The following is a 22,300-nucleotide window of genomic DNA, read 5'->3' on the forward strand; positions in this document are numbered from 1 at the left end:
AAATAGGGAAATTCAATCTTGGATGCAAGTCACTTGGTAGGACGTAACGCGATAGGGACTTTTTCTACTCTAGGTTGACAATAGTAAAATGTTAAAATTGATTTTTCTTCTCTTGAGTTTCGCTGCGGTAAAAATTAACACCCGACCTTTTTTTACAAGTTTTTTCTCTAGTTTTCAGGGAAGCAAATTATTTGAAATAGTTGAGTATAAAATATTTTATTATTAGACATAGATTTGTCAAGTTGTTATAGGCCACAGCAAAATTTATAGAATTTTTATTATAAGTTTCAATTGAACAAGTAAGCCAATCATTTCTTGATTATCAAATGCCTATGCAAATGCAATTGTTCTAATCTAATTACAATCAACGAGAAAAAAACATGAACACCTCAGAATTGCAATTTGTTCAAGAAACTGATAGGTACTAGTTAATTACAAGCCAAGGTAAGTTACAAATCAGCATAATTTTGAATGAAAAATAAAAAATAATATCATTAAACAAGCAATAATTCTTCATAGATCATATTTTCATACATAAGCATGGATTTGGGGACAGATAGTGATACAGATAGTCAGGAATATAGGATTACGCACGAGACCAAGCGCTTAAGGCATGTTTTTGAGCCCTATTTCAAAAAGATATTTACTTCTAATGGGTTCATCAAGCATATGAATCAGAGATGTGGTGGTATCAATGACAGCACAAGTTACATTTTGCTATGCGAAGCTATAAAAAGAAATGATAATAGAAATGCCATGGCTCTTCTTAGGCACTACTGTAAAGCCAACATGGGTAGTCCTGATCCAAGCAAGGATATTCCACTGCAGTTAGCCACTTTAGCAGGCAATGTTGAGATTGTTGAAATGCTACTGAACAAAGGAGCAAGAGTAAACATTAGTTTCCAAGATCAAAAGGAACCGCTACATTTGATCTGCGACACAGGAAGTACATCGATTCCTGATGAGATATCCAGAATAGCTATAGCAAAATTACTTATAAAACACGGAGCCAATGTTAATGCCGTTGAAAAGACCAACAAGGATACTCCACTGATTTTAGCTGTAAAAAGCAAGTTTTTGGAGCTGACTAAATTCTTACTCAACAATGGGAGTGACAGGCACTATGCAAACAAATACTCAGAAACTGCATTTCATGCTGCTTTCTCAGAAAATGCGGGAATTGAGATGATAGAATTACTCTATGATAAGAAATTTGATTTGTATAAAGTAGATGACAATGAATGTACAGTATTTTCGTATGCAGTAAGGAACCTAATGAATTCTGGATTTGGTTCATTCTGTAGTTTGAATGAACCATTGAAGCCTATACTATTTTTATTGAAACGAGGGGTTTCGGTGAACAGTGTCTTGGATAAAAGGGGAAATAAAATACTGCACATGATTTGCCAGAATCATGCAGTGCAGACTATGAAAATTTTTCTAGATCATGGTGCACAAGTTAACATTAGGAATGTGGAAGGTAAGACACCTCTCCACTTCTGTGCTGAAAATCAGTCCTTAAGTTTTATCGAATTGCTCATCAGTTATGGAGCTGATGTTAATATTTTGACCAACAACGGGCAGTCTGTTATTCACTTTGCAGCCGCAAACAAGCATTACAAAGTACTAGAGTCACTTCTAAAGCATGGGCTAAACGTGAATGCCAAGGGTAAAGATGGTAATTTCACACCCCTTTTTAATGCAGTTTGGAGCAATCGTTATGAGAATGTCAAGTTGCTTCTTGACTGGCAGGCTAATGTCAACGAAAGAATAATTAACAGCCAGATTGTACTGCATGTTGCTGTTGATCAGAAGCATGCGGATATAGTCAATATTCTTCTTGAACATGGTTCAGATATTAATGTGCTAGATGATTATGGCAATACTGCTCTTACCATATCTTTGTATCAAGTAGCTGAAACTATGAATTCAGATTGGTCCGATGATGACATGAATGTAATGAGGCCAGCTGAATCTGTACAGCGAGTATTGACTAAGCATGCAGCTAAATTGCTTCTCTCAGGCCTTTTCATAAGTGATCAAAGTCTGCGAATAATGAACAATTCACATTTTAAGGACTTTTTTGAAGACTGTGTCAGCGAGTTGACTCTGATGAAAGACACGGAAATAATAGAGGGCGTTACGTTTTTCGATGCTTTGACAAAACATAAGAGCAAGCTACTTTCGTTTATGTGCAATGATAATTTTATAAATGCTTTCAACGATAGCAAGTACAAGGAGAAATTTCCGATTTACTGTGATAACGTGGAACAGTATGTTGAAGCAGCTAAAGTGAGATTAAATTTGTTAAAAATATCTTCGGAAAATCTTGTTAGAATTGTCCAGAATGTGGATATGTCTTGGATAGATGTTCATCTTCCATCTCTGGTAATAGAGCAGATATTAAGCTATCTAAATACAACAGATTTAAAGAATATGTCGTTAATTTATAGCTTGGATAGTTAGCAGGCGATATGAATACGTCTTGTGATAATATCAATCTCCTTTATTACATGCAATAATGATAAATATATTTTTTATTTCAATATATTTTCTTAAATGCTTGTACTATCCTTTACTGTGTACTAAGAATCTATGCATACTCAAATATAAAGAAGAAGTTATAATCACGAAGATGATTTATAAATAAAAATACTATTTTGTCAATTATTAGAAGTTCAAAGATACAATTATTTTAATCATTAATTGTAAAAGTTCATTAATTTATAAGCTGCGCAAGAACGAAATTTATTTACTGTAAGGCAGTGATATTTTTAAATAATTTGTAAAAATGTAACCACATGTTATTCTTGAAGAAGTTTAAATATCTTATTTTTGTTAACCAGAAGAGAAATAAAATTATTGTTGCTACAAGAAATCATCCTCCATTCACTTTTTTTGACCTTTTCAAAATAGTTGATCAAGTTTATTCTCAATCACTTTTCTATATATACAATATTATTTTTACAACCTTTGGTTCCACCAAAATTCATATATATTTCACTCTTACAACATTATATGTAAACTATATCTTATGCATTATATAAAAATACTATCAATTATCCACATATACTATTACAAATAAATATACCTATCGATCTACTTACAAGTGCGCAAACTTAAAACAAAGTACAACAGTACTAAGGCATAGTTTTTCCCTACAATCCTGCGATCACGTTCCTCAAGTCCTCATTGCTGAGGCTCTCGAAGATCCTCTCCAGGCAGGCATCCGGGAGTGGATATGCCAAGCTAAAAGACGCCTTGGCTTCCTCCAGTAAGGGCCGCCTCTCGAGTCCTCTCTTGAACTGCAGCTTTATCAGGAACCCGTAGATCGGGAAGCACCTGTCAAAGTCCGGCGCCTCGATGATGCCTCTGAAGTCGTTGTTCCTGCTGTGCAGGGCCATGTCGTTCAGCCGCTTGTTTAGCACGTCCTTGAGAGTAGTGTAGCTGTCGACGCTGATTCCGGCCATCTCGAGCAATTCCTCCCGGCACTGCTTGGCGAAATCGAGCTCCCGGTAGCTGCCGTTGGCATGACACTTGGACAGCAGACGGTAGTAGTCCTGGGAGTTTCTGATCGAGAACCTCCTGCCGATGAGCTGAAGCTTCTTGATGTGGCGCAAGATGACAGCCATGCAGCTGGGTTTATCGAGGATGTGTTCGGGCCAGGAGTCGATGACGGTGAGCGGCCGTTCGCCATCGTCGTTCTCCAGATCGATATCCGCGCCGTTGTCCAGAAGACATTGGATCTTGGCGGGCGTTACCTGCGGATCTGAGAACTCGCTGTCGTAGCAGGTCAAGTAGAGCGGCGTCTCCTCGTAGAGGTTCCGAGCGTTGATCTCGGCGCCGTGGGCTAACAGAATCTCGGCCGGTCGGGTACTGACGTTATGCTTGGTGCAGTGTAGCGGTGTGTTGTACTCGGCATCCCGGGAGTTGACATCGGCGCCGCGGCTCAGAAGCAGCCACAGCACTTCCTCGTTCACGGTGTCGTTGCTCACGGATAGATGAAGCGCAGTCTGGCCAGTATACTCGTAGACGCCGGTGAACTTGGTGGGCATGTTCACGTCGACGCCCAGATCCAGGAAGTACTTGACAGCGTCGAGGTCGCCTATCTGGCAGGCGACGTGGAAATGGGAGTATCCTTCGTCGCCGATGGGATTCTCGGGAATGTAGAGCAGTGCCGGATTCTCGACCTCGCGCAAGTGATATCTCAGCCCGAAAGCCGTGTGCAACGGGGTATTACCCTCGGCGTTCTTCAGGGAAATGCAGGCACCCTTGGACAGCAGAAGATTAGCTACCTCGATGCTACCGAAGTGCATGGCGAAGTGCAGCGGGGTGTATCCCAGCCAGTCGGACTTGTCCCAGGTGACGCGCTGGTTGACGCTTTCCGGATGCGTGTAGAGGAACTGCTCGACAGCGAGGGTGTCGTTGTTGATGCTGGCAACGTGTAGTCGGGAGAAGCCCCGGTCGTCCAAATTGGCTACCTTAGCTCGAGCCGCGTGTCCCAGGATCGAGTCGATGATGCCGAAGGATTGCTCCACCTCGTCGCGCCAGCACTTGCTGGAATCGGTGCACTTGATGGCGATGTCCAGAGGTGTGAGACCTATACCGTTTTTAGCGGTGACGTCGGCGCCCTTGTTCATCAGCAATTCGACGACCCGTTTGAGCTCGAACTCGGCGGCGAAGTGCAGTCCGGTGTAACTCGGCCAGAAGACCGAGTCCTGGTTAACGCTGCTGTTGACGTCCACCTGGCCACTCAGTAAGAAGTTCTTGATCACCCTGAGCTTGTTGCGCATGCAGGAGATGTGGAAGTGTGACAGGCCGTTGTTGTCCGTCGGATTGGCGCTGACGCCCAGGTGAGCCGTCAGGATAAGGTCAACGATGTTCATCTGCTTGGTCTCGAAAGCGAGGTGAAGAGGTGTCTTACCCCTCGAGTCCTTCACCGTGATGTCGGCTCCGTGTTTTAGGAGCAGCTCCGCCGTTGAAGCACACCTGCGCTTGATGGCGAGGTGTAGCGGAGTACAGCCAGCCCAGATGGGTAGATTTAAATTCACAGGACCTCTGCTCAGGTTTCCTTGTTCTATCTCCATTTCCATCTCGTTCAAGTTTCTCTGTATGCAGACGGTGTGCAGATCCGATAAGTTCTTCTTTATCCTCTTCGCGTTTTCCTTCTTGATGGCGCTCTTCGACAGTATCGAGTCGATTATCTTCTTATTCGCGGTCTTGTAAGCGTACTGAATGGGATTGCGTACGATATCGCAAAGGTTTATATTAGCATTGTGCATCAGGAGAAGTTGCACTACTTCTGTGCACTCGTAATCAATGGCGAAATTTATGGGTCTGTAACCCGTCCAATTTAGAGAGCTTTCAAGGACTTTGATGTTGATGTCTATTCCCTGCTTTATGAAACTCTCGACGACTTCCGGATTGTTTCTAGTGCATGCAATGTGAAAGTGTGACAATCCCTCAGTGTTGACAGGATTGGTGATTTCGTATTTGTGAACTGATAGAATGAGATCCAAGATGCGCTCGTCGCGCAGTATGTCGGCAAAATGAAGCGGCGTTAATTTGTTAGTGTCTGCTGAAGTAATGTCAGCTCCACTGTTTATCAGAAATTCCACGGTTTCGAGGCACTGGAATTGTACTGCAAAGTGCAAGGGAGTGTAACCTGACCATAGTATCGAATGGCCACTGACGCAGTGATTGATTCTTGCTCCCTGCTGTATAAACTTTTTCACTACGTCCACCCTGTTCCTCATGCAGGCAATGTGCATGTGCGAAAGGTTTTCCCTGTTTGAACAGTTTTGTTGACCGTCAACTGATAGGAGAATATCAGTTATGACATCTTTTCTCATCTTGGCTGACATGATGAGCGGAGTCTCGCGATTATTATTTTTAATATTGATGGCTGCCCCTTTGTGCAAAAGCAGTTTAACAATGTCTGCATCGCCCAAATTGACTGCTAAGTGCAGAGGTGTGCACATGTTGAAAACTGCTGGTTCTTTGTTGACTCGAGCACCATTGTGTAATAGTCGTTTTACCAACTCTTTTTGGCCACACCGTAGAGCTCTGTTCAATTGATTATAATCATCCCAGTCACTGTCCAATTCAAACCTGGTCTCTTCTAACAAAGCGTCTGCTTCTGAATGACTTATCAATGATTCCTTTTGCAAAATATCCATGTTTCAACTGCTTGAAAAATATTTGGCGTCATTATTTCATCACCAAACGAATTATTACTTGACTACCTCAAACTATCTTTTATACCTTGTAATAAGTCTATATGCTGTAGATCAATATTCAGGATAATTATCACCCCACTTGGAACTGCTGCATTGGTATTGTTTCCTAAAACTAGAATAGTACACAAGTCGTACACCTGTCATCCTTCATCAAATTATTAATTTTGAACAAACAGGCTATAATCACAAATTATTTGAATGAAAAACTTACAAGCACCTGCAGATATAAAAAAAATCTCAATTATCAATGTATGTCATAATACTGCAGCGAAGCTATATTGTCATAAATACAATTCAAACATTGCGTATAGGTGCACTGACGTGAAGTGTTATATATACAGAAATTACCGCATCGGAATATAAACACAGATTTCTTTCGAGGTTAAGATTTTATAAACATCGACGAGTGCAGCAAAAAATAAATGCAGATATGCGACTTGACCTGATAAACGGGCGGCTGCAATGCGAACTAATAAAACCGCGAAATTCGAAATCCGAACGAAAGTAAAAACTGATTAGCGAATAAAAAGTAGAAATAATTTCTTCACTTCGATTAACCTTTATTAAAATTAACATACACTTACAAAACTATACAGGTCTTTTAACGATAAACATACATCTCTAGCGTAATGGTACGACGCGATTCGTATGAAATCGTCATCATTTCCTCCCGATGATTGATTCGACGCTGAACGATATCTTGGACTTCTTCTCCGTCTGCGAGTCGTTTGGCCCAAAGAGACTCGTGGATAATTCGTTCGGGTGCTGCTGTGCGGAACTCGACGTCGTCGTTGCGTCGGGTGAGAAACAGGAGAACCAGGGGATCTGGGAATAGCTGGGGTATATGCTGCGGAAATCCATCGGGGTATCGTCCTGCAGGTGTTGACGCGGATGGCTACTGTTGGAATCTTGAGATTCGGTTATCGTGAACGAGCCCGCCAGGTGACTGTGATCTGGAATTACTAATCTTCGTTATTAATATTTGATAAGTATTATTTATGCAAAATGTAAAATACCAATTATATACCTGGCATACTGGGCAGTGCATTGAGAATATGCAGATCCTGCGTCACGCTGATCCTGGTCTGCGTCAACTGCAACCTGTGCCTCTGGAAATTCCTCAACCTCCTCTGATACGCAGCCATGGCTCTTTGTCTGTGCAATCCTCCAGCTTCTGCACGACTAGCCTGATGTTCTCCCTCGTCTCTCGCCACGACGTTGCGAACCGATTCTCCAGCGGTATCTTCAAAAGCGCCGCTGGCCTGAAGTTGATCCTGAGCCTGTTGCTGTCGTCGCAGGGCCACCTGGGCTGCCATGACTCGTTGGCGCTCGACCACCAGGAGGCAACAGGCGCAACGGCAGTCCTTCCAGGCGCAGCTGCGCTTGTGACCTTTTAAGCCGGAGACTATTCCGTGGTTGCGGCAACGCGCGCATTTTGGGCTCCTGGTTCGAGGAACGGTTGAGTTGCTGTTGGAGGTTGATGGCGCGAGTGGGTTGAGCCTGTCGTCGACTGAGCATTCGGATGGGTTATACATGGCGTTGAAGGGGTGAAGATTTGTGCTGCTTTGCATTTTTTTTTTTTTTGCTGATGGGCCGCGGTCTTGCGGAAATGGGTATAATAATAAGTTGTTTTTAACTGGAGGAGGCTATGACGGATTATTGCTTTTGCACGCGCAAAATGAATTAGAGACACTATGTGCGCGTCATTGTTGAACATTTTTATAGCATAAACGATTTAATTGATCATAAGAAAAGTCTATAAATATAGAATTTGTAAGAAATGTTAACAAAAAGAAATAGAGAATTTCGTATTGGAGGTTTCTTTAGAGGAGGAACTGGTATCTTTTGTAACAAAATCGTGCACATTGAAACATAATCGTCAAGACTGCGTAAGAGCAATTTTTAATAGCCTCTAAATCGCTACCTTACTAAAACATTATGTTGATGACGCATTTGAGCTGAAAATATATTTTTGATTTGAAAATGCGTCAAACTGGAATTTGTTGTTGTTGTTTTGTTTTTCAAAGTTAATGTTATAGTTTCCGAAATCGTATGTACACATTTATTTTTTAGGGTTGCTATAAAAAATTGTAAAATAAAAACGTGCTATTTATTTATCATACAAATCTTTTACTTAATGGAATTTACATTCAAGAGACATAAAATAAAATTAAATCTTCACGAAATAATAATAAACATGCATTAATGAACGATCAGTACATAAAATAAGCTGTATTTCTTGCCTATCTATAATTTAACACGAATTGCTCAATTATTTTTACAATTTAAAAAGATGTCCTTAATAACTCAATTACGACTGTGTTGAAAAATGGAAAAAAATGTTCTGCGTAACAAAAGCGCATTAGTCGATAAAAATATGCAAACGCATTTATTTACAATAAGTTTATTATATTCGAACTTTGAAAGCTTTTTCTCAACAAGAAGAAGCAATCGTATAGCATCAGCAAAGCACCACAAATCTTTCCTAAAAATCTCCAATTTACCAGACTGACACTCGTTCTGCATCTCGAAATCGTCTTCCGAACACCACTACACTACACACCACGCGCCGTCACTCAATTAATGATGAATCGATAGACTTGTAAAATTTGAATAATGTAAAGCTTCGCGCGCCGCAAAGGGGAGACTGCACTCGCGCGACGGCCGTCGCGAGGCATCTCCTTCGGGATTTCCGTCGACACGCCCTCGACCGAATTAGCCCCGACGAATCTCGCCATTGGCTCGAGAAACGTCTAAGCCACGCCGACCACGACCAATCGCGTGTGGGAGAGAAGATGATTGCAGGGCTGGGAAACAAGGGGGTCGATAGTCTGATCGATCGATCGATCGACAGATTATCATTGGCTGAGGGGGTAGGACGAGGCCATCTTTTCGGGACTCGAAGGATACTTTCTTTATGTAAGTATGTATTTCGCAGAGATTGTTAAAAATGGACAGTTATTTCTTCAAGCAGCTTTGTTGCTTGTAAAATGGTTTTGTTATCTGGATAAGTTTATTCCATTTTTTCAAAGTTGACCTCATCAAACACTCCAGCTCTTATGGTCTCTTATTTTTTGCGTCGCATTTTCAAAAGCTCCTACTCAAAACACTATAATACACTCCAGATTGTTCTTTTGATACCACATGGGCGTGCGTAAAAGCAAAAAGAATTTCTTTTCCACAGAACCGCTTAGCGCTCTCTTCTCCAAAGAAGATCAAGAGAAACCGATACCACCCGCGCACACGTGTGCCGCATGAAATATACCGAAACCGGACGAGCTTACACGACAGTGTTTGCTTTTCTCCTTCCGGAAAAGTGACACCTACTCGCCTATACACTCTCTAATCTTTAACCGCGACAAAATTCAAAATTCTCGCGATTCGAATTCGATTCACATTTACAGAGATAACACAAGCGTTGGTAATGCTTTCTGCAGCATCCGAACATCTGCTTCTCTCTCTCTCTCTCTCTCTGATCTACTCTTAACTCGCTGTACGTCTCGCGGTTATTAATATTGTGCGGCGGCACGCGGCCAGAGAGCTTTGTGTTTTTGTAACCGCGAAACTTCCGGACACTCTCTCTCTCTCTATGCCTCGTGCATTATACCCTGTTTTTATAAATCGCTCGTGTGTTCGCTCTCGGCGCGCACTTACACACACTATATTACGTTTCTTCGCTGTTGACTCAGAGCGAAATGCATACGTTTACGCGGACGAGTTTCCTTCGGACACGGATCTCTCTCGCTCGGTTTTTGACATCGTTATTTTCGGCTTGACAGGAGAACGATATATTTTTTTTTCGGCGTGTCACAACTCGCGGCTGGAGCTGTATCAGTAGGCGAACTTTTCTCGGAAATTTTATTCGGTAAAATCTCGTTTCGACACTACTGTTATATACGCTAAAAAATACACTCGCGCACACGACCCTGCATTAAATCCCCAACCGACCAAAACCAAAGCGAGCTCAAGAATGCGTCTCGGAATTTCTCGCCTCGTATAATGAGGATAAAACGAAGGGGTTGTCAAGCCTCGAGAAAAACGCCTCTCTCTCTCTCTCGCTCTCTACGATATGACACTTGACAAGCTTAACCCGTCAGCTCCTCCTTGTTCGCGCGTCAAATCACGCGTTAACAGCCTGTAACTCCCCTTTCATCTGATGCCTACTCCCGATCTCCTTATACGACCGCTTTATTACCGATGTTGAAAACATTTTGGATCTAGTTATTGGCCACGTGTCCTCCTTCGCAAGCTCCCGTGATTAAAAAAAAGTGTCGGAGATGAAAGGCCTTAAATATAGAAGGAACTTGAAAAAAATCAGACAGAGACAAGCTCGACGACGAAAAAAACGAGTGGCGTGGATAATTTACTCCACGCTTGAGAGAGAGAGAGAGAGAGAGAGAAGAACTTACAAGTGATCGGGTGTCACTCTCTCTCGCGCGCGGCGCGCTTTTGTTACCGCGGTTATTTTCAGTCGTTTTTTGTGCCGAGCCGCCGCGTCGCGCGGGCCTGTTTTTGTGTTTGTGTATTTACGTTCGTTTGTAACCTTTCACTATTCGTTCGTTATTATACCGTGAGTTAATTATCGGGAGATGATGATGGTTAAAATTTTTTTATACGTCTATGAAATTTTTAAATCATCGCGGTAAGCTCAGGTTATGCCGCAGTGTGTGATAGACGATGATAAATCGTCACGTAGAAATGTAGTACGAACGGATTTCGAAAGCTCGAGCTTTTGAGATATGCCGCACTGCACGAGACACTTGGGCTGGTACGTCGGCAAGTTTCTCGTTGGACTTACTGGGATGCTCTTCATCTACTTCAACTATTTACGAGAAAAGTTTGGTTACCGATCCGTCACGATATTTATCGTTTGATTTTTCTCGATCGTTTGAAATCGTTTCTGCTTTTTAGAAATTTCGAGTGCGTCTGTCCCATGAGAGACCGAGAGTTGGCGCGACAAAAGGGCAAGTGAGTCTTGTTGGCCGTACGAGAGCAACGAGTTCTGATCTTGTGCGTTTATATAAGATCGAAAATGACTTTGCGTATCGTATGGCCAACCGTCATTACTTGTTTGTAAAATGTTTGTTGAAACCTAATAATCAGAATCGCATCTTGTCCAGCAAGCGAGAAGACCGCTGTTACTGTGCGAAAGGGTACTTGATTATTTACGATAAATAATATTTTACACAAATAGATTTTTATTCATTCCGTCTTGAGATCAGGATGCGGCAGAACAAGAGATACAAATGCGACTGTCTCAGACAAACGCCGTGAGTTTTTACCATCTTATTCGATGTAAATCTACAAAATTAATTGTATTACAGAGAGAAACGTTTTTTTTTTCTAGACAAAATAAAAACGAAGCAAGCCAAGCGTGCCACGACAGCAGCACAGGCAAGTGTTGCTGCACAGGACGCGGCGCAGCTCACTAGCCAGTGGCACGACGTTATCAAGCGCAAGCTCTGCAGGATAGTCGACCGCATCGAGCGAGTTCGTACAGATATCTCATCTTATACAAAACGAGATCTATGCTTCCTAAACTATTGGACTCTCAGGCTATCAAGAAACAAATCGAGCCACCGCCCAAGCTTCCGCATCTACCACCTGTCCCCGAACCTCGCAAAGATCCGAGTACATGTCGGCGATGCTACCACCGCAAGCTCCGCCGGTGGCGAACGCGACGATTCAGATCGTCGCGACGGTCATGGCGACACTGCGGAACGACTAGCACCACTACGGAGACGATCCAAGTCAACGAGGAGGAGGACACGTCCACGTCGAGCATCATTGGTTGCAGTAATAATACCGAAGGCCTGACGTCGTCCGCGAGTGTCCAGAGAGCTATCCAAGACATGGAGCAGGAGTTTCAGAAGACGCTCATGGAGCTCGAGAGGCTGGACCAAACGTTTGCGATACCGGTGAGAGAAGCGTTGAGTGAAGAATTTATTCTTGATGATAAAAGCATGTTTCGACGATTTCAGGAGGAAAGTGCGACGGTGGACGAAAGCTCGTTGAGAAGCTCGACGATCGAGAGCTTCTTCGACAAGCCGGATGTATTCTCGTCGACCAGACTACCAGGCGGTGCCGTCAAACACTTCGTCTCGAGGGATCTGGGTATCTCGAAGAATAGCTGCAGAAAACAAGTACGTTATCGTCAATTTGTACATTTGTAATGATTGTATAAATAAACTTTTTCTTCAGGTGAGACTCAATCCTGATCCTTGCGGGAAGACGATACCCGGAAAGCCGACGAGAGACTCTTTACGAGAAAAAGTACGGACGACCTCACTAGGATAAATTTTCCACCCATACATATAAACAGCTGATCTTTGATATTTTCTCGGGGGCGGCGCATTCGAAATAAATACATCTATAATTTTGATAAATGACTTTTAAAAATACACTCCGCTCGAATATATCATTAATCACGACGCTCGCGCATATGTGCACCAAGCAACTTCTCGCTACCGCTCCTCAAAAGTATACACATCGAGAATCGACTTTAAATGTACACAAAAGCGCAAATCCAACAAAAAAGTACTCGCTCAAAGACATGGTACATACGTGTTTTACAGCGCGCGAGATACATCCAGAGCCGAGACATCTTTCGCCATCTCTACATCCGCTCGAGGCGTTAACGAGGTGAGAGTCGTCGTTAAATTATCATCTCCCTTGCACATACGGCGTCCGAAAAATCTCAAAGTCAATTAATACGCGTCGCGCGGGCCTGACGCTTCTATAAGTAGACGCCGCAGGAGAGGAGAGCCGAAACTGACATCAGTCATATAGTCGCGGCTAACGAGACGCACCGATACTTATAATAGCGAGTGTCCTCGTGTGCCAAGTTGTTCTCGCGTTTGTGTGTCCGCGCGATGTCGCTTTTCGAGAGGAGCCGGCCGAGTTTGAGTAGTAGCGGCACACACAGTGTGTTTTGTAACGTCGACAGGTAATAACGTACGAGAGATGTTGTGAGCGAGTTATTTTCGTGCGACAAACTTGTCTTGTGTTATTTTCGAGAGAAACGTTGTTTTCTTTATCGATTTTCACTTTGTCCACTCGTAGTAGTGCAATAAATTTGCGTCGTACTGGTAAAACTGGGACGCAAACTTGATTTATTATTTTCGCGCGCATGTGCGCGGTCCGTTTGAATGGGCGACTTTATTGCGACGCTGCGGAGATTCTTATCGAAAAGCTCGATTAATCGACTTGTACCCAAGAAGCTTTCCCACGCCGTGATCTCATTTCTCACAGCGAAAGCAAATTGCATAAATTTTTTGCTAACAAACAGCGAACAACGAGGCAATGTTCGCCTCGAGTAATTGGATTTCTCGCGCGGAGCGAACGAAAATACGCGAGTCAAAGTGACCCGGTCTATTTCTAAAGTTACTGTGTTACTCCCTCGCGAGCGCGACATGGACGTGTCACTCAGGCTTGATTATTTTTCCTCGGTTCGATTACACTCGCGTATGCGCCAGAAAGCTGTGACAATCTTTTTCAATATAATAAAGCCACATTTTTCTTCTGGCGAAGAAGCTTGCCAGGGTTATTCGAGATGGGTTCGAGTATATGGTAGTTCTGGTTTTGGATTTTAGTGTTGTGACGTGTTTTGTAAAAAATACTTCTTTTTATTACACAATATAATATGGTGTTGAGTATACAAGTGTGTAAAATTGTATCTCACTGTTGGTCTCTATCGTATATTAAGTTGATAAATTATATTAGCATTGTATATATTATTTTTCGAACGGTAAAAAATGCCAAACTTCGTTAGCACTTGTATAAGCATTGCACAAGTTCGGAATGAATAAAAAAGTTAGTCATTGACTCAAGCATGAACTTAAAAGAGGAAATAAAATTGTAAAAATCACACGACGTAATCGTCAATAGAAATAAATCTTTGGTTTTTGAAGCAATCCTTGATCCACTGAGTCCTGAGCACAGGTATCGACCTCTCGATGCAAAATTGCCGCATCGTCTCGTCGATCGGCTCGAAAGCAAAAGTCACCGTCTCGTTTAGCTCGCCCACGACCTCACCACTCATGAAAGCAAAGGAATACTTTTGAACGTCATCCATATTGCCGAAGAAGGCGACGACTCCACGAAACACGGAGAAGGGAGATGTTCCCTCTTCGAACAGCAACTTGTCTAGTTTTCGCATTTCGGATACTGACATATCCTCGGTTTTTCCCGACTAAAATTATCATCTATTTATAAGGGTTCAAATTTATAACGATTAATAAATCAAAACAAGACCTACCGATTCTTCTATTCTTTTTGTGACGCGTTTTAAGGTTTCTTCGTCTAAATCTTCTGTATAGTTATCCCAATACTGGTCGTATGCGTCATCAAGCTTGCGTCTAGTTGATACTGTCATAGCATATAATTCCCAAGGGCGAAAGTCTTGTATTTTTCCGATGTTCTCCTGCTTCGTCGCTCTCCGCAACCAGTCTAAACTAACTACATCATGGTTTGCACTCGCGATCGCGTTCTGCGCCTTTAACTGTCGAATACACAAATTGAAAACAAATTTCATAAAATCATTGTGATATTTTAATATTATTTTTATTTCAACTAACCGTTTCTGGATCACCAACAAGTAAACAAAAGGTGTCCTTGCTGGCATTTTGAACAACTTTGGCGCTATGCTGTTGCAGTAACTTGACAATGACTTGGCGATCCATTTCCGAGTCGCCGTTGATAACGCATATTTCCTTTCCCTCAAAAAGTCGTGACGTACGCTGCACTTCATCGTTGTCGTTATGTTTGACGAAAGATCCGTACACCGAGGCGCTGACCCTCGTTGTGACTACAGGGATGGATTTGGTTTTTCGAATTTTCGGAGCATCTAATTCCTCTTCCTCCTCTTCGTCATCGGCGACAACTTGGGTGATGTCCGAGGTTTCTGCTTTTCTTTTCGTCAGCTTTTGCACAAACTTTTTATTCTTGACTAGAGACTCAAATTCAGTCGTGGAGCAGGCATTGTACCAGGGCTTGTCGGTCCTGATTTTCATGACTCGTGGAAATCGCAGACTATACCCAATGGGGTATGATTTAGATCTGACCATCTCACTAGCGCGTAGCTGCAGTACCATAGAATGCTTCGGCGATACCCACACGTCAGGTGGCTCTGACTGAAAATTACGATAAATCGTAAACATATGTCCAATAAGTACACATGAGTAAGCATATTTGTAATTAAACTCACACGGGGGCCGAAAACTCCAACGGGCTTCTTATCTTTCCAGTGAGGCTTCAGTTTGTTTTGAATGATTCGAAGCTGGTCGTCACTGAGACCAGATCTAACGCTGACTACTGCATGAAACTCCGAGGGCATGCCATTTTTGTTAGTAGCTGGCTTTGCAACTCCCACAAGGAAGCTACTCACCGTTCCGCTGCAGCGGCCCTGGCCGTAGTAGCCACCCAGTATCAATAAGTCCAAATCGTTTACCAATGCGTCAGAGTACTAAACAAACAAAAGTCTCTGAATACATTTGTTCGATTTTCTTTAAATTACACGTACGTACCTCAGCTTTGATCTTGTAGCAGCCACTACGTTCGCGAACATTCGGTCGATAAAGTGCGTCGGACCGTTTAACGACGATTCCTTCTTCTTCGTTGTCCAACGCCAAGTTGAATATCTCGACCAACTTATCTCTGCAAAAGAAAAATTTTATTCCGAGATTCGAAATAATTTACTACCAAAAATTTACAACTTACAATTCAGAAACAGTTTGAGTATCACAGAGCATAATGACACCCTCTTTCTCGGAAAAAGCTCCACGCAAGTAGGCCAATCGTTCGATATATGGTTTATCGAGCAGGGGTTCGTCGTTATACATAAGGATGTCGTAGGCCACAAAACAGGGCTGGTGTTTACTATTTTCCGACAGCTTCTTTACATCGTAGTTTAAAGCCTTGGTTCCCAAAGTTTTGCGCTCTTTGTGCCAGCCCATCATCTCACCATCGAGAATTACCGAGCGACAGCTCTCGTGCAGCTGCGGAGCTATATTGCTCGATAGGAATCCCCCTACAATAATTGTTTGATAAATATTTTTTACAATCTAATTTATTTCTCAACGTTAAAGGCAAATCAATTTTCATTACCCGACTCGGGTGTCTCGCCGTAGCTGGCATTCTGAGTAATGTCATATCCCTTCCTTGTGAAGTATTTGAAGCAGCCTGCTTTGAAGTGTATCTGCGAGCGTTCGCCGTCGAATTTAGTCTGCAGATAGTACAACTGTCTACCGTTGGGGAACAGTTTCGCGGCTTCCTCAATCTTGAAGCGCTCTAGCAGCATCGGCTTGACATGCGAGAATAGTTCAATTGAAATTCCGTTGCTATTTACGGTATGGGAAAGCTGATTGACGGTTTCCGAGTACTTTTCACAGACGCGGCGCAGACTAGACGACACGTTGAATTGCGCTTCAGCCTCTGGATGTATCACTAGAAATTGAGTGAAATAGTAACTATCTAAACGAACTAGAAGATCAATTTATCGCATCCAATGCCAAGTACCTTCGAAAACTTTCTTTTGAGCCAACCCCAGCTTTAATTCCTTCAGCAATAAACGTGTCAGCCACTTGAGTTCCATCGCGTTCACTTTGCTCGTCAGGTGTCTGAAGTGCTCATCTTTGCTGCGGTTTTCTTCGTTGCAGGCGGCAATGTTATCCAAAAACTCGTTAACGTGTTGAATACTTAAAGTACCGCCTTCGGGCAGATGATTCTTCATCAGCCAGTAGACACTCTCCGCTAGGTCGTCATTTTTTCCCGATCCACACGCACCAGGTTTTCTGAAATAACAGAGTTTGTTATAATCGCACAAATGAATAATAACAAAGTTATGATAAAAATTGTACCTAAAATTCGTCAACTTATCGGCCCTGGCACTGTTCTTGCCCAGGTAAAAAACCCGTTGATAAATAGCAACGAGTGTCTTATTCTGCAATCCGTAGGGACCTCTATCGCGCTCAAGAGCGGGAAGTAGCAGTCGAAATACGGGAAAAAGCGAGACATCCTGTACAATTTTTTTCTTTTATTAAGATTATCACTTAAAAGCAAAATTATAATATTGAGCAGCTTCAAGTTTCATACCGCATCCGAATTCTGATCCTTGATTTTACTTGCGAGTACGCGGCATTCTCTAGTAAACTTCTGTAGTTCCTGGACCTTTTGGGCGCCTTTGGCTTTGGACACTTTCTCGAATAGGCTGCAGAGGCCTTGGAACATTATCTTGGAGTCCAGAGATGCAGCCATCTACGAAAATTAATCAATACCTTAAATCATTACCTCGTTACAGGCTAATTTTATTATTTGGGCAGGTCATTTGCGAGTAACAACGACTTGATTACAAAATTAAATAAAAATTTATTATCTCCTCCCCCACGTTCGCTTATACTATCAGTTAAACGGTGATATAGTTTTCTAGATACATTCTAGCAAGCTGGTGGTTTTCCGCTTGCGCATAAATAAGATGCAGATTGAAAGCCGCCTCTCTTTTCAAGTCCAGCAGAGACGAATTTTCCTGCACGAGCTGAGGCGCCGGCGCCTCGAGCACTTGTTTATAAAAGTGTATTGCTCCAGGCAATAGTCCTAGTTGATGCATTACTCGTGCCGTGTTATAGTGCGCTTCTTGCGATCCCTGTTCGCCTCGAAGCTTGACGTATGTCTTGAGGAAAGCCAGAGCTGTAATGATAATGCACAACAATGAGTTTATGGACAGATAATAAATTTAGGATATACGGGTGCCATACTCACACTGTGTCACCAACTGGTTCTTCTTGGCGGAGAATTTCTGGCAAGCCATTTGCAGAAGCGTAATTGCAATGAGCATAGCCAACAGTGCGCTCGGCTGTACCCTGAACAGCGAGGTGTAGTCATTGAGGGCGTACTTGTACGTTCCGGACACGAGGCAGTTGTTAGCGTGAAGAATATGCAAGTAGGAGAAGGCATCTTCCTTGCCAAGCTGGCGCATCATGAAACGGTTGTGCCTCGAGTCCTCTGCCTTCTGGATGATAACGTTCAGTAGATTCCAGTGCTTGGATCTCTTCCTACTTCGCACGAGTTCTCTCACTATATTGAAGCCATCGTACGAGTCATTATTACGAACACACGATATCAGACACAGAAACATGATGTGCGAGTTTTCCTGGGAGAAGCGTTTCGAAGTCAGTGCCGTGAAACAGATGCGCTGCATCAAACCGTATTTTTTGAGTTTACAAGACAACCTGGCCATCTGAAGAACTAGCAGAAATTCCTGCTTCACCGTGGGCTCGTTGTTCGAGGAAAAGGCCGGCGCGTTTTCATCCTGTAAAGTTTCGCCTCTCGATAGTCTGTCTCTTTGCAAGATCTCCATCCTCTGACGAACTCCACTGGTACGACTCAATGCCGACAGCTCCAACTTCGAGCGTAACGTTACGCAGTGTCTCGACAGCAGCAACAAGCCTGACTGGAAGTACTCGTCGTACCTCTTGACTTTCAATAAAAGTTTTGTACGTTCGTAGACAACACCAGGATCGAGAATATCCGTCTCTGGATCTTGCTTGAGTACCTGAATGGCCTTGGAGAACTGAGATTTGAGTCGGTAGAGTTTGGCCAATTCCATGCGAGCGCCCAAATGCTGGGGTGACAGTTTCCTCACCACCTCGTAAGACTTGATGGCCTTGCTGATCTCGTTGCAGCCAACCAAACATTCGGCGTGTCGTAGCCACACCGCTGCCAGGCTAAAGTTCTCGCTGTTAACCAATGGCTCCAGGAGCTTCATCGCTCGTTCGTAATGCTTCTTTCCCATAAAGGCCTCGGCCACGTCGAGGAACAGGTCACCCGAAACCTCGGGGTTCTCCAGCGACTGGAACTTTGGCACTAGAGTGTCGGCGATGGATATCTCGTTGAGTTCGATCAAGGAAATGATGCATTTAGCCTTGAGATCGACCGCCAAGTCGTCGGGAATATTGCAGAGAGCTATACCGTTGCCTTTCGTTTTGTCAGTCTCCTGCGAATCACCGATAGGCAGATACTCAATCCAGATGTTGGTGTGTCGAGTGAGGATTTCCAGACAGCGGGGGAATTGTTTTAAAACGATCAACAGCTCCGTCATTATGTTGACCTCCTCAAGGGTAACTAGTTGTGGACACTTCTTAAAGATGTTGTCCATGCCGTCTAGGGCGGTTTCGTACATGTTATCCTGCATACATCGCGTAGCCAAGAGCTTGGCGTACTTGATGATGTTCAAGCCATCTTCTGGGCCCAAGTTGTGCACTAGCTTAGAGTAGGCGCGGATGTAGGCTTTTCGGTCACCGTTCTCGTCTTGGAGTTTAGCGCGAATTTCGTACAATTCAATATCTTTGGGACTGGCTTGGATGGCCTTGGAATAGCAGGTCAGAGCTTGTCGCAGGTTTCCTGATTCCAGGGAGGAGTTTGCCAGGCGAACCCACTGGTCCGAGTCTCTGGGACTTAGGTGAGCTGCTATCAATGCAAATTGGAGAGACTTGTCTGGCTGATCGTTCTCGTAGATCATGGCCAGTGTGTGGAACGGTTCCGGAGCATTTGGCACTTGTCTGTTGGATGTATTTGTTGATTAGAATATTTTTATAAATGTAATTTTGATTTAAATACTGGCTACCTCTTTTACCTTATAATTTCGTAGCACATCTGGGTAGCCAATTCAATTTCTCCCCTTGCATATCTCAAATTAGCTTCTCCCATGAGACCTTGCAATGCTGCTGGAAGATTTCTTCTCGTTCTTCTGGGCCTACTCCTAGAAATCTTCTCAATTTTCTTCTTGTCAACTTGGTTTGTGCTTTCCGGAGCTGATTGACTTTCACTGACACGTCTGAAAAAAGCAAGTATGCGTCATACTTTTCAACAACAAGACAAGTTTTGTAAAACCACTTTATCTGTGCATCTACTTACCTAGTATCAGATTCTTCGCCCTCGATGTCAGTGTCTCTATCTATTCTCTCCGTGAACTCCGAAAAAGTCAATTCACCGTTTAAAAACTGTTTTGTCAACAAATTTTCCTCCTCAGCAGTCAGCACGCTCATTTCTTCCACATCCGACTCGTCGGGCTGTGTGCAATCAATAATCTTGACAGGTTCCTCAGCCAGTTCTTCGGATATCTGATGAATCTTTATAGCCTGGGCCTCGACGAATTCACCCATGTCAATATTGTCTATGAACGTTGGATCGAGCACCTCGATTTCCACCGGAGCAAGAATTGCAGAGTCATCCATGATGAATGATTCTCCGGACATAACATTGAGTATCTCAGTTTCGTCCTCTGGCTTGGAGTCCAGATCCATTGCGATTTCGTCCATTTTAACAAATTTAAAATATCGAAGATTCAGAGATCGTCGAACTCGTGAGAGAACAGAAGTCTTCGAATAGCATTCACTTTCACGAAACACAAAATAAACGTAAATATCGAAACGACAAAATGAAATCATAGTAGGTAAATCATAAATTCAAGGGGAAATCCCGATGCGAGAAATAAAATCCACGTAAGTAAAAATCAAGGAAAAACATGAAAATCATATTTTTGCATCAATAAAACTGTTAACTTTAAGGTTAGACTTTACCTTTAACTACTTTCCACTCCAACACTGCTCGAAAGCCTCTCGCAATTTACAACATGTCCAGCACGTATAAATGATGTCCGATCTCGTCTTCTTCTTAACTTTTGATGTCTACCAAGTGCCTACTAGTCTAGCGGCATAATCACGATGACAGCGTGCGCTACAGGCAACTGCAGAGTGCAGCCGCTGTGCAGGTCAGGACAGGCTCGCAGCAACTGTAGCAGCCGCCACTGTTTTGATCCGGTCGCCATTTTTTGTTTGTACAGCGCCACCTGCGCTATATATACGAAGTTTGATCGTCTCATATGCGGTCTGTGAGCTATCAGGACATTCAGGACTTTTACGCGTTCGACCTTTCGTCTTTCCTTTCCGTGATATGCGACAGTCGAGAAAATCGAGTCAGTCAGCGAGTCGCAGTCGGTCTAGCCTAGTTCGTGAAAAAACTATGGCTTTTCGTGTTTCTGCAGAAATGTTCGCTATTGTTGTGTAAAATGAACATTACTATTTTCTTATAAATCGTCGGCGTGTCGCACCAACTATAGGACGGTAGTGATATATATCATGTATATAGTATACCTGGTATAGCTATGTATATGTACATAGTCGACAATTAAGACAACGTTTGACGCAAGTGCAGATGTATATTGTACGCATACACGTATCCTACAATTCGCAGAATCCAATGGAAAATAGGTATGCAACATAATACTTTACTGTTAGGTATAATCGCGACTTTCCACGCGTCGCTATTATCACATTTCCTCAATCTTTGTCTCGATTTTCGCCTTATGATCAGTTTAGAGGTTTAGGGCCAGGTTTAGGGATTGATGCATTCGTAAAGTTTGCTTGTTGGGTCTCTATGTTAAACATTCAAATCTAGTATAAATCAATGTGAAAATCGATTCAGAAAAATAAAAACTCGGAACGATTTTATCGTATCAGATATGATTATTTATAGCATGTATTTGAAGATAAACGCGAGAAAATCTACAAGAAGTGAATTACAATCGAGCCAAGTATGTACATTGTATGTACGTATTTGCTCATTAGAGATAATCCGCACTTGATTTTCTTGATTACATTTTGATATACAAAATCAAGTCAATTAACGGCATTCGTTTGCTGCCTGAAATCACGAAGATAAAAGCACGTACTTTTTCGTGGATATCTTATTATTGTATATTATAAAATACTCTCGTAAATTTGTAAATAAATTCCATTTATTACGACGGCATGATATCGCAGAATACAAAATTATTTACTGCCAGTACCGTAATTATATACATTATCTTCTAACAATTAAAGAATCTCTGCAGACAGTCTGTTATTTGTTGATCAGCCAGACCTCATGCACTGTCCCTTGTTTCGTTGCAGCCAGCTTCCCTGTATAACACACAAAAAAAATTACATTACACTGCATCGTTACTCCTCTAAAAAAATTATTCATAAAACGTCAACTCACCCCACAGAATGTGAGTTGCTGTTGGTTAT

At 42.7% G+C, this 22,300-nt stretch overlaps 5 protein-coding genes across 15 annotated transcripts in view; 2 read left to right on the forward strand and 3 right to left on the reverse strand.

Moving 5' to 3' along the window:
- The first annotated feature begins 84 nt into the window (after positions 1–84).
- LOC100679622 (putative ankyrin repeat protein RF_0381) lies at positions 85–2,878 on the forward strand. Its single transcript, XM_003427792.5, has 2 exons — positions 85–444; positions 520–2,878. Exon 2 carries the CDS (start codon positions 541–543, stop codon positions 2,464–2,466), a length of 1,926 nt encoding a protein of 641 aa, XP_003427840.1. The 5' UTR covers positions 85–444; positions 520–540; the 3' UTR covers positions 2,467–2,878.
- On the reverse strand, positions 2,671–6,660 carry LOC103317299 (ankyrin-3). Of its 2 annotated transcripts, none has more exons than XM_008214786.4 (3): positions 6,451–6,660; positions 6,265–6,351; positions 2,671–6,186 (listed from the first exon to the last, which is right to left on the reverse strand). In XM_008214786.4, exon 3 carries the CDS (start codon positions 6,177–6,179, stop codon positions 3,159–3,161), a length of 3,021 nt encoding a protein of 1,006 aa, XP_008213008.1. In that variant the 5' UTR covers positions 6,180–6,186; positions 6,265–6,351; positions 6,451–6,660; the 3' UTR covers positions 2,671–3,158. The 2 variants fall into 2 exon arrangements, with proteins under 2 accessions (XP_008213008.1, XP_008213010.1); XM_008214788.4 differs by having other exon boundaries at positions 2,671–6,189; positions 6,451–6,628.
- Positions 6,661–6,777: 117 nt separating this feature from the next.
- LOC116416021 (doublesex- and mab-3-related transcription factor 1-like) lies at positions 6,778–12,900 on the reverse strand. 5 transcript variants are annotated; one of them, XM_031922281.1, is made up of 3 exons: positions 12,804–12,900; positions 7,267–7,749; positions 6,778–7,201 (listed from the first exon to the last, which is right to left on the reverse strand). In XM_031922281.1, the coding sequence occupies exons 1-3, from the start codon at positions 12,841–12,843 to the stop codon at positions 6,900–6,902; spliced, it is 825 nt and encodes a 274-aa protein (XP_031778141.1). In that variant the 5' UTR covers positions 12,844–12,900; the 3' UTR covers positions 6,778–6,899. The 5 variants fall into 5 exon arrangements, with proteins under 5 accessions (XP_031778141.1, XP_032454079.1, XP_031778142.1 ...); XM_032598188.1 differs by lacking the exon at positions 12,804–12,900 and adding an exon at positions 8,744–9,812 and having other exon boundaries at positions 6,778–7,192; positions 7,267–7,739; XM_031922282.1 differs by lacking the exon at positions 12,804–12,900 and adding an exon at positions 8,744–9,811.
- Positions 10,626–22,300, forward strand: part of LOC100679554 — a 28,751-nt gene continuing 17,076 nt past the window's right edge. The window contains exons 1-9 of one of the 4 annotated variants that reach the window (XM_016990305.3): positions 10,626–11,076; positions 11,151–11,207; positions 11,343–11,392; positions 11,462–11,509; positions 11,587–11,729; positions 11,795–12,157; positions 12,221–12,382; positions 12,441–12,512; positions 12,815–13,350. In XM_016990305.3, coding sequence (XP_016845794.1) covers positions 10,979–11,076; positions 11,151–11,207; positions 11,343–11,392; positions 11,462–11,509; positions 11,587–11,729; positions 11,795–12,157; positions 12,221–12,382; positions 12,441–12,512; positions 12,815–12,877 — 1,056 coding nt within the window. In that variant the 5' untranslated portion in view covers positions 10,626–10,978 and the 3' untranslated portion in view covers positions 12,878–13,350. Of the gene's footprint in view, positions 11,077–11,150; positions 11,208–11,342; positions 11,393–11,461; positions 11,510–11,586; positions 11,730–11,794; positions 12,158–12,220; positions 12,383–12,440; positions 12,513–12,814; positions 13,351–22,300 lie in introns of those variants that run through there. The other 3 variants (XM_032598154.1, XM_008214785.4, XM_016990306.3) reach the window with 3 other exon arrangements.
- Positions 13,842–21,063, reverse strand: LOC100115380 (general transcription factor 3C polypeptide 3). Of its 3 annotated transcripts, XM_016990302.2 has the most exons (11): positions 20,813–21,055; positions 17,331–17,492; positions 17,096–17,253; positions 16,755–17,029; positions 16,344–16,682; positions 15,957–16,266; positions 15,764–15,893; positions 15,445–15,702; positions 14,816–15,370; positions 14,497–14,739; positions 13,842–14,430 (listed from the first exon to the last, which is right to left on the reverse strand). In XM_016990302.2, exons 2-11 carry the CDS (start codon positions 17,490–17,492, stop codon positions 14,104–14,106), a joined length of 2,757 nt encoding a protein of 918 aa, XP_016845791.1. In that variant the 5' UTR covers positions 20,813–21,055; the 3' UTR covers positions 13,842–14,103. The 3 variants fall into 3 exon arrangements, with proteins under 3 accessions (XP_016845791.1, XP_016845793.1, XP_016845792.1); XM_016990304.2 differs by lacking the exons at positions 13,842–14,430; positions 14,497–14,739; positions 14,816–15,370; ... (5 more) ...; positions 17,096–17,253; positions 17,331–17,492 and adding exons at positions 17,584–17,921; positions 17,994–19,792; positions 19,867–20,067; positions 20,148–20,518 and having other exon boundaries at positions 20,813–21,063; XM_016990303.2 differs by lacking the exons at positions 13,842–14,430; positions 14,497–14,739; positions 14,816–15,370; ... (5 more) ...; positions 17,096–17,253; positions 17,331–17,492 and adding exons at positions 17,584–17,921; positions 17,994–19,792; positions 19,867–20,067; positions 20,148–20,627 and having other exon boundaries at positions 20,813–21,063.

The sequence above is a fragment of the Nasonia vitripennis genome, chromosome 1 (genome assembly GCF_009193385.2).
Source record: "Nasonia vitripennis strain AsymCx chromosome 1, Nvit_psr_1.1, whole genome shotgun sequence".
Taxonomy (NCBI): domain Eukaryota; kingdom Metazoa; phylum Arthropoda; class Insecta; order Hymenoptera; family Pteromalidae; genus Nasonia; species Nasonia vitripennis.